Here is an 11,529-nt window from a genome sequence, read left to right as displayed (position 1 = left end):
CATTCAGCTTGAGAAAGATGTTTGATATTTGACATCTTACAATGATCTGAGTTTGTAATAAGCTTAGTTGACTAGAAAATACATATCATGGCGGAAACAACATTCTATAGAATTTCACCAATTCAAATTGTTAAGATAGGTAAGGTTTCAAAATAAAACTGGCAAGAGTGTTTTCAAATACTTTATTTTCTTCTTAGTAACAAAATAATTTATTTAGTATTGCTAAATTTTAAAACATCTTTCAATCTTATATCCAATACAGATAAGACTAAAATAAATCTCTAATACAACTTTTAAGTAAAGTATTGAAACAATATAAATAAGTAACATAAGTAAAGCAGTTTTCAACTTTTATATTAGTGACTAATCATAAAAAAAATGTTAAAACCGCACTCACGTTTTATAAATTAACTAATATAACTAATTAGCCTATATAAAGTATAAACACTATACCCTGTTGAAATGATTGAAAATCATATAACGCACTTAAATTATACAGATACTAAATATTAGTAAATTCGTAAATCCATGGCACTATTGAGAACAACTTTACAATTGAAATGATATGATTGACGAGTAATTCACATTTCATATCCTCTTACATCATACATTTTTTTAAAGACACTTACTGTAAACTCATAATTTAGTAGCACTTCAATGGCATACTGGCACAAAGACTTAGAACATTGGATTAGGATTACTAAACAAAATTGTGTTTTTTTTATAATATAGGGCCTAATGGTTTTCTTTCCATATGAGTGTATACTTTCAGATTATCTGGAAAGTAAACAGTTACAAAAATAGTTTGATAGAGAATGATGAAACAAATAGTTTTAATTTGCTAAAATTTACTCTATTAAAAAGTAATATTGTATTATTAAATTATTTTTTTTATATGGGTCAAACAGAAAATATAAGTTTAGTGCAATATTCAACAGCAGACAAAAACATATTCGAGCAAATATATTCTATAACTGGTGAAATTATAAGTTTTGATAATATGACGGAAATCCAGAGAGGCATGAAATTGAATGAGTTTTTCAAAAAGTCTTGAATAATTTTTTGCTTAGTTGCAAAACAAGCTGTCTATGTTTTTAACTAGTTTGAGCCATTAAATGCCAGAATGAAAGTATAGGGATATATTTATAAGTTTGTACTTTGATCACATAATTTAGTCATGGTTATAGATTAAAAAAGGCTGTATCGCTCGAGGAATGTATAAACACAATTGATATACTATTTATGGATAAAAAGTAAAAAAAACTAAAAAAAAATGTTTTAAAAAGTAGTGCACATGCCATTAAAACATGGTGATGCACTGAAGGCCAGGTCTCTTGTCATATACCACAGACTAAAGACACTCATTCTTACACGCGGTCTTATAATTCGGCTTGACTAAAGTTATTTGGATTTCTTAAATTATAATGAAAGCGGCCTATAAACATTTTCCTATAATTATATGAGATTCCAAGTCTAGATCGACTCATTGAAATTTAATCAAATTAACTTACCCATTTTAAAATATGGATTTTTTGACAGATTTAATTTACAACCGTTATCTCGCTATACTCAAATAATGCCGAACCATGTAATGTAAATACGATTAGTAATTGTACTCAGCCATGAGAAATCTACTATATCATTAAGACTAACATACATACACACGTACATTTGCATATCTGTAAAAACTCTCAAACTGCATACCATTCTACTAAAAAAATAAATAAATATATAATATCAACCGTCGAAGGACCCAAGTGTGAAGATCACTTTGGAGTCGTTGTGGCTAACCTGTCTTTTGATGAGGGACGTTGTTCAGTCCTAGGAGACGTCGGAGGGTCCAGAAAGCAGCGGAGGTGAGGTAGAGGTTGATGAGGATGCTGGGTGAGATGATGGGATCTCGTAGGGCGGAGGCACAGTAGTGTACAAGGATACTCAGTAGGATGCAGCGAACAACCTCGTAGAAGGGAGCTTTGAGATTGGCGTCCAGAAGCATTCCCAGGATCGTCAAAGCTCCCAGGATGTGACACACGAACAGCAACACTGTCACAGGACTCATGCTCTGGAACAGATCAAAGCAATCACACAGCGTTCTTGACCAAAAGACTAAATTTCTTATCAGAGCTTTTTAAACTAAATAGGCTCATAAAAACTGTGCCGTAATTAAAATATTTAAAACCAATGAACAGATAGATTGTTTATATTTTGAAGAAGTGTCTACGATATGGAACCATGATTTTTAATGTATTACCAAGGTGAAACTTACCACATATCTGAGGGCCAGCTCTTGGAAGCCTACAGTTACAACGGCGAAATGTAAGACAACGTAGATGTTCAGCCAGTGAGGCAGTTTGATATCATACTTAGGCCTCCACTTTACCTGCAAAAGTGAAGTATACATTAGACTTGTGAGCACACCTCAATTCTAGAGACTTTTTAACAACCTAAAGAGAGCAAATTAAGCAAATTGTTTGCATAAATTAGTCGTATACCACTCCCTTGATACCATCTCGTTATTTATTGACAAGAGTATTTACAAATGCTGCAAAACTTAATGAGAAAATCTATATTGTACTTTTGGCTTAAACCACATAATTGAATTGGCATCTATAGTGTATCAAGAAAGTTGGATACAACCCTCAAAACATAGGAAAAAACCAGACTTGTTAATGATAATTTTTTTTAGCAATTACAAATCATTCATTCAATGCAAATCATCACCTCATTGTTGTACTTTTAGGAAATAATAAATCCTCACCATAAGTAATTGCAATCTGAGTCATATAACAAAGAATTGAGAGTAAAAGATATGCTGTGATGACTCACATCAATTTTGTCTTCGTCGGCCCCTGTCCAAGGTTTGCCCGGAAGCCAACTGGGGCCTTTGATCATTGCTGACAGCTTGTCTTGCCACCCCACCATGCGACGCATCTTCTCCCACACGTTCTTGTTGTAGAAAATCTGAAGGAAGAATAGTCAATTCATTTTATATATGATATTATAATCGTGTGAAATACATACATATATATATATATATCATATATCGTGTGAAATATGACTGAACTTATAATTCAAGAATGTCTTGTCAGTGTCATTCAGTCATGATTTTCAGTCAAGGGCTAACATTTACCCTATGAAAGCTTAAAATATTTAAATTCAAATCCACTTGCTTATTGAAATGGTTTATAACAATCAAACAAAACATTTCAAATAGTTTTTTAACAAGCATCTTAACGGCACTGCACAAAAAACTGCTTCTGATATTATTTTCAGATCTATTAGTGTTGAAAAATCTGAAAATGTGATATGTGAGATTGTTAGTTTGCATAAACATTTCAACAAAATTGTACGTAAAATACAATTTAAAATGTCACAAATAACATTTTCTGTTACCTGTAAGTAAAAAGGATTGAACGTAGGTTCATGTTTGACAAGCCCGTAAACAATTTCCTGTTTTTCCCTTTCCTCCTGGAATGTTCCAAAAAGTCGATCCCAGACTATAAGGAAGCCTCCGTAGTTCTTGTCCAGACAATACAAAACACTACCTAAAATGTAAAATAAAATATTTAAAAAATCGTTATTAGAGAATATTGTTAGCTTGTTGGCCTTCAAACATCAGAAAATTAAATGGCTGTATAAGTCAATCTATATAATTATCAATGTTTCTGTTACAATCACTGTTTTTCATTTGAAGTTTTACATGAATGTTAAGCACAGATTTTCAAATCCTGTTGTTAGCCATAAAAAGACAAAGCTTTATGGCAATATTATTGCACAATATTTGATATTGTACATCTTGAACGTGTATGGGCTAAATTGAAGGCCCAAAAGATTGCACCATATACTGAGTGAATTAAACAAGTTTTAAAATATTTTTCATAATCATAAAAATATTTAAGCTTTTATAGGTTTTATTATGCAATATCCTGTCAATCTGCCATTTCTCTGCCTATCTTCTCCACCATTATAGAGTTGTTTGCAATAGTGTATTAAAAAATTATCTTGCTTCTGATATTGTGTATTTACGTGAAGTATCATTGTTAGCAATCATGACAAAATGTTGAGGAAATGCAGTTTTAATTGGAGGCAGCTGATAACAGTGAACCGCTCGTTGCCGGAGTTAGCAATGTGACTACCACACACGCTCCGAAATACACGTAATAGGCCTACCTTAAAAAGGGCTTATACATTATATTAAATCTTCACTGAAACTTACGTGCACGACTGCTCAAGTGTGGGATATATTACCTATTGTATTGCAAAATAGTATTGACTGTGTATGGGGACCCAATATCCTCTTTGAATAAAAACCTGGCAACAACTGATCGAAGGTCAACGCCATAACTTACCATGGTGTACTCTGTGATGTTTGGGTGTGTTAAGCAGCCATTCTAGGGGCCCAAGAGACTTGACGGTTTCTGTGTGGATCCAAAACTGATATAGAAGGTTGAACTGCTGATGTGTTAGGAACTGAGCAGGTGGGACGAACAACGCCATTGGTAAGTAGAATATCTGGGAAATATATAGGGTGTTTCAACGCTACCCAAATCACAATTATAGAGAGTCACTTGTGACATACAAAGATTGTCATTACCTATTTCCTGAAATACATTTGAGTGTTGTTATCTATACGTTTTATTGTTATGGGGGAGAAGCTATCGATTTTATTACAATCCCGTTGGTACAATTAAAATCTTACGATATGAAAACTGTCGCAAAAACTGTTGTTAAATTTGAACAAAATTTACAAAAAGGTTGAATGTTGTGAGTCGTATTATAGAAAGGTAAAATTGTTAGGTGTAATTCACCTTTGACCTTGGCCACAAAATATACCATAATAGGAAACTATTGCTGAAAACATATTTTGGTTGAATTCATACACTAGTTACTCTCTCTGCAAGAACCTGGGATTAGTACAAAGGTTTAAGTGTTGAACATCAATTACTAGTCTACAACATAACCTATGAACCTATTGGACTAAATCGGTAAATGTTCTATTAATTTCCATCCAAACGTATTATTCAGCCATTTTAACGTTACGGTCGGCCTGTAAGGTAAACCTATTTTTAGGTTCTTTTATTATTGACATAGTTATATGAGTAAGGTTTTCTAAAGGTATATGGCTTCAGTAAATAGTTAACCTATAAATATGCTTACACCATTTATTAAGTAAAAGAAATATATAGATCTCCAACTAAGAATCTATACTATATATTGTTATTATAAACTAAGTTCTTGGTGTAAACCATTAGTTAACAGATATTATTTAGACCGTAGCAGATAAAAGAGAACCAGTTGCTGCTATAAGAAATCTATCCGACAATTTTCCCGCTTATAGATTTTATTTCATTGTCATGTTTCAATTATAGATAATTGGTAAAATGATGAGGTTACTTACAAAGCCACACCATCCTTGCAGTATAGACTGCCTAAGACCCACAGCTAAGTTGTAGTCTTCAGAGCTATGGTGTACTTGATGCTGAGCCCATAGGATGTGCACCTCTGCAAGAACATTCTGATTAGTAAAAAGATAATGGGCTAGTGATGTTACTTATATATTCATAGGATCGCTTAATGCGCTGGTAAAATTTCTATACGGAGACTGGAGGCAGGTCTCAAAGTCTAAAATACCCCCTCGGCAGCGAACCAGGAGACTTAGCAAATTCCCATTTACCCGGTTGGACTAAAATATTCCCTTAAAATTATCAGACTTACTGTGTTAAAAAAAAAAAACATGAATTTAGAGTACTTCAACTTTCTGCTGCAGATAATGTAAAAAAGAGAAGTAAAAAATGTTAAAATCGCTTATGACCAAATTAATTCTTTACAAAAATTGTTACATAGCTCCTGGACAATTGAAATAGCCCAAATACTACGTAGAGGAAAATAATTAAGAACCAATAACACGAATTGTGCACGTCCTCAGCCGGTACTACGTGGCTTCGCTGGTGAAACTGCTCAGTCCATTCTACCACAATCTGTATTTTCATACTTGTTAAGGCAAGTATGTTTGTGCGTAGCTCATTGCGATATTTTACGTACCGTGGCTGGCGCGATGTACCCAGTAGTAGCAGAAGTCAACCCCTATAGCAGCTATGTACCACGTTACTGGAGATTCCCACCTCAGATCAACCAAATGGAAGTTCTCGTAAATGTAGATGTACAGAGCGTGTTCCCCTCCTCGAAACACCAACCTAGAACAGATAAAACTTTCATTTTAGAAATACAATTTAAGAATTCAATTATACAAGTATATAGCTAGGTATATTGCAAACATTGCCAGCTAGCTTAAAATCAATGCCAGAAACTGAATTCAAATATAAAATAATTTAACGGTATCGGCAATCTGTCACATAAGTCCTCACATTATTTTGTTAAAAACACTTTCGGTGGGAGTAACTATGGTACTTTATGTCAAATATTGCTATATCTTTTGAACCGGATTTTTGACAGTAATTTGGTTTGTAAGCTTCGCTTTAGAGTCACCAGGACTATAATATACTACATTTTAATCAAAATACAATTGTCCGTTATTTTATGAGATTTTATGGGAATATCACCATTAACAAAATCTAGATTTCTAAAAATATTTTAAAACAACTGGAGATACCATGATTTTTTCTTTCGAAACCCACTTTTTGCTGTTCAGGGGGATCCAAAATTGATATATCCACCCAAAACACAAACTTGAAAATAAAATAAAAAACAGACTTACTAAAATTAAAACCAAACAATACTTTCTCCTTAAACTACGTACAGGGGGAGAAAGTAAAAGTTCACTCCTCAGTGAATTTCTAAATATCATTGAACACTTGACACTTATAGCATTGTTACCTATCGAATGTTTTTACATTCAATGGTACCTATGTACCCACTCTAAAAATGGGCTTTATAGAGGCGTACTTAGGACTGGAACAAATATTGGTAGTGTTTTGTCAATTAAAATGTTCAACAATCCAATTAACATTATAATCTGTAACCATATTCCATAGCATATTAGAACCATCCAAAAGAAGAGCATTGAGTCCAGATTATGGTAGTCTCTTTTTGTAATAAACTGGACGTCGTGTTTTTTTTTAATTCGTAAACAAGAAACAAAGCGTATGCTCATGTTTTGAAAATTCAGAGAACGAGACCATGGCGTGCGATTAGGGACGGGTCACAATCAGCTATAATATCCAGCAGCTTGGTGAGAGGCAAGTAAAGGTAAAATAGTCTTGTGGCAGGAGAAAAACGAGTTAAAATATCTACTTTACGTTGAGTGTTTTATTTTTTATGTGTAATACACGTTGGGAATCATGCAACTGTTTGGTAAACTTAAACTGTAATACAGTGCTTCGAATTATTTCATATTTTATTATTCATTGCTTGGTACTATTATTTTTCTTTTTGAATATTACTTTTCTCGGTGCTATTGACGACTGTCAAAACAAATTTAGTGTATATGAAAAATACAAATTATAGATTTGTTATTCTACTGTACTGAGACTTTTGCGCTGGAAAATTAGACACATAAGAGTTGGAAAAGAGATCAAACAAAATGTGTTCTAAATTACTTTTTGTGTACCTTTCAGAAACATTTAGATTGGGTTTTTCATTAAACTGCCCGACACCATAGACCTACTGGTTTGCGTGGATATAAGAAAGGCAGTCTTACGAGAAGAACTGTGCTACCGTACGGTACCTTTTTATCAATTAGTATTTTAAAATAATAATTAATTAAAACAATTACAAATCTTCTAACCCATCGACCCTAGATAAAATAATTGGTGGCAAAAATTAAAACAAATTACAGTGTGTATATTAAAAGTGTTTACAGCTCTGAACGAAAATTGCCCGAGAGACTTATTCTTTTTATTTCTAGTTTGGCAGACCTATTAAAGTGGGCTCTGAACCACTGGGATTACGAGATTGCCACATAGCTACAAATCTATTGGTGTTTGGTGGGATTTGATCCCAGTCCTCCAATGTTACTGCCTTAATGGATATGATTGGGTTCTGCATCTGTGTTTTTATTTATACTTCCAAGTTAGTGGGAATTATGCAATATAGAGCTCAAGGAAACTATTTTGGAACAACCCCACTATACGGTTGTCAAATACGTGATCTGTAAAGATTGAACTACGCGGTATGCCAACATTACTGAACAAATTTTCGGGATTAAACAAATCTGATTAGAATTTGCTAAAGTTGGATTAGCACGACATGTATTAAAACCTGTATGTTATTATTTCTCCAATTACCTGACAAATTTTCTTGCACTGATTATACCACGCCAAGTAGCTAATTGGTGCATTTACTTTCTTTTGCGCACCAATTTTTTCCCGCACTCTTTTTTTGCTGCATTCCAGTATTCCAACCAAACAACACAAAACAGGTGTGGTTTTTATATAGGCACTTAATACGTGAACGCTTGAAAAATAAGTTGGCAACACTTAAAATACTAGGACTAAGATCAGCTGGTGCAGCGTTTCCCATTTAGTTCAACGCTTGGAGTTAACCGAACCTAAAAACGTGGTTGTATGATGTTTGAAAGACTAATTATTTATATGCTTTATAGTAACTGTAGGTAATATATAATGTGTAACGCAAGTGCAAAGTACCTTTGCTGCACTCAAGAAACTTTCGACACTCGCCTGTGGCTTGTGCGTAAGCATTTCTCTCATTTGCAGGAAAGTGCCAATTCGCATACTATTTACACAAATAACTATACTAAAATGTATTTTGTGATCGACTTATGCCAAAAATTAGTATTTAGTACAGAATTTTGATCACCTGAGAAGATTTTATTGGAGCCTGCAGCCACGTGTATACCTCACACTCAACAGAAACGCTACGTGCAATGCATTCTGGCGTTTGAAGGAGTTCCTGATTTAAAAATCTTACATTTCATGGTAAGGTTGATCAGACATCTTCTTGTATTAATAATATTCGCCTTTGGATCACGTGGCACCTGGTTAATACGGCTTGAACATGGCTTGAACCCCTTCGTTTGAAGAGAGAATTTGAGAAAACCCATCGGGGAATAATTTATAATCTGGAACCTATTTCCATAGGAAAGATCAGTTGAAAGTAAACCAAATAAAATCAAATAAACTCAATTCAAAATACCTACCTTCATTTTTGAAAAAATTAAATCTGTATAGTATCGTTAGAAATATTATCAATCAATATAACTACTAATTTTCAGCACAGGTGATCTCAATTTGATCGCAAATATAAAATAAGTTATCAATGAATCAAAATACTGTATAATTTATTTCGCAAAAATCTACAAATTATATTATTTCAAGCCTTATCTGTATAGGGAGCTCGTTATAGTAGTAGGCGTATTATCGCCTTCCCAAACCACTGGGTGTCTTGCTTCACTTTAAGGGGCTCAGGCAACATATTGAAAAACCTAATGTTATAAAATGGATGTCCTTAAAAAAATTTTGTCTTGTGTTTAGGTAGCTGAACATTGCTTCTCTGGCCGCAGCATACTGGAGTTTATTGTACTGCAATTAAACAAATATGATATGTTCTGTACGACAAACAACTGAGAGTGGACATTGATAGAAATGTAAGGAAGAATATTGTGTTCCTTTAAGTGAGGTTTGCAAGAAGTAATATGATATATTCTAAATGAATACTCTTATGAACTTTTCTGGAGACAAACTTTGTTCAAACCCCCTCAAAGTCTTCCAGAGTGTCCCTTAATATGACAAATATAGATATATCAGTCCATAAAAGGCATTCAAAGTCACACAAGGATAAGCAAACTTCGAAATACTCCTTAAATCGTGCGTGAAAAAAGTAATAATATAAAACCAATAACTTTATCGAAGTGTAAACATTGAATAAATTTTAAAGTTTAACTCAGCGAATAGTATACCAATAATTAAAATAAAAACAAATATGACAGGTGACGCTTTTTATTTTTAAATGTGACTAATTAAAAACCGTTTGTAAAGGTTCGTCCCTTAGGAGAGGGTGGTGAACAAATTAATATTTTCACTATATAGTCCTCATCAAGATCTTCCATTTAAGTATGCTGTATAATAAGTAAGTGGCTTACAGTTTTCTCAAAATTTCGTGTTTCTTATGAAAATTATAATTAGATATTTCTACTTTTCGATTTGTATTCTCTCGTTAGCCCTCTACCGTAAGGTAAACATGAAACATGAGGAATTGACGTTTATTGTGCAACAATATTAATATATTCATTGACAAGTGAGACTAGGCGTATAACCTGGCAACAGTTTCAAGGGTCCTTCCATCAATAAACCACTTCTACAGGTATACGTAAGTTCCTCAACTGTTGACGTACTTGAATTTTAATCAGACTTCTTGCTACTGCAATTTGAACTGGTTCCAATAATGGACGTAAACAAATGAATTAGTTTAAACCCATTTAGTTTAACTTGTTGTTTGACTAATATATCTGCTGGTCTGTTATTAATAACGTTTAATATTTAATACTTCAGTATCGTTTAATCATAATACGTTTTTAAACATTAATTTTAACAATGGGAAGCAGTAATATCAAGTAAGACTAAAACAGTAGTTAGATAGTTTACCCAAAGTTAAGAAAAATAATTGATATGTTAAGTTCAGACAAATACTAAAAGATTATTCCAAGTAGTCAAAACTATACAAAAATATTATATTGACTAAAATATATAAAACAGAGAAAACCTTGAAAATTATTGTATTAAATTGTGAAAATTATTATTAAGTTATTATTCTGTCGTATTTCATGGATTAATTTGATGTTGGATTTGAGAATGGGTCATAAGAACGATACTAATGAATTAACTACATATTAAAAATTCATGTTGTGTACCGGCTGTTCTACAAAACTTACAAAAAAATCAAAAACTGTCCTTCTAGTAGTAACTGCATACACATAGAGGTGAATTTCTAAAAAGTGTACATATAATTGATCGTTAGAGGTCGTACCTTTAATTAGGGACGCTTTTACAGTTTTTCTTGACTTTTACCAATCACGGCTACAGGTTCGTAGATCCGCACCAAACTTAAGTTAGGATTACGTAATCCCCTGCCATCTGCAGAGGGGTTCCCTGTCCACCTTAGTCCACTTTACACTACAATAAGTCAACATAAAGTCGTTTAGAGGTTTGTTTGACAGTTTCAACCTTATTTATTCGTATAGAATCCTAATGAACTCTGAAATTTTATTCATCGCCTTATGATCTTCTCTAGTTCACCAATTAAAATTATTAGTTATTATTATTTTGTTAGTTGTTATTAGTTATGGTGAGTCAGTGGCTCAGTTCGGTAGCACCACGTACTTCAGGCCAAGGCATCTATGTCGTGGGTTCGGACCCTGGTACCTGCCACTACTTATTGTCACTTCACTTCACCCTTGTACTGTACCGGCTCATGCCGTGCTTTGCTGGATACGCTCCAAGCGCATGGCTAGAGATAAACAAGCGTATGTTCGATTGTTCCATAAGTTCAGTTAACCTTTGTGGACGGGCAAATGTAAGTTAAATGAGGCCACCAACATCTTTTATAAATGGTAAA

General features: G+C 33.4%; 1 protein-coding gene across 1 annotated transcript in view; it reads right to left on the bottom strand.

Annotated features, from left to right (window-relative positions):
• Positions 1-284: 284 nt before the first annotated feature.
• LOC128999022 (alkylglycerol monooxygenase-like) overlaps positions 285-11,529 on the bottom strand; it is a 21,469-nt gene continuing 10,224 nt past the window's right edge. Inside the window, exons 2-8 of the mRNA XM_054425378.1 lie at positions 6,043-6,209; positions 5,399-5,502; positions 4,350-4,512; positions 3,394-3,545; positions 2,827-2,961; positions 2,267-2,380; positions 285-2,062 (exon numbers count right to left, since the gene is read on the bottom strand). Coding sequence (XP_054281353.1) covers positions 1,787-2,062; positions 2,267-2,380; positions 2,827-2,961; positions 3,394-3,545; positions 4,350-4,512; positions 5,399-5,502; positions 6,043-6,209 — 1,111 coding nt within the window. The 3' untranslated portion in view covers positions 285-1,786. The remainder of the gene's footprint in view (positions 2,063-2,266; positions 2,381-2,826; positions 2,962-3,393; positions 3,546-4,349; positions 4,513-5,398; positions 5,503-6,042; positions 6,210-11,529) is intronic.

This window comes from Macrosteles quadrilineatus, unplaced genomic scaffold, assembly GCF_028750875.1.
Source record: "Macrosteles quadrilineatus isolate MER2022 unplaced genomic scaffold, UCM_ALF_1.0 Scaffold_7__1_contigs__length_78375512, whole genome shotgun sequence".
In the NCBI taxonomy this organism is placed as follows: domain Eukaryota; kingdom Metazoa; phylum Arthropoda; class Insecta; order Hemiptera; family Cicadellidae; genus Macrosteles; species Macrosteles quadrilineatus.
Note: the sequence above shows the minus strand (reverse complement) of the source record. Positions and strands in the feature narration are given on the sequence as shown.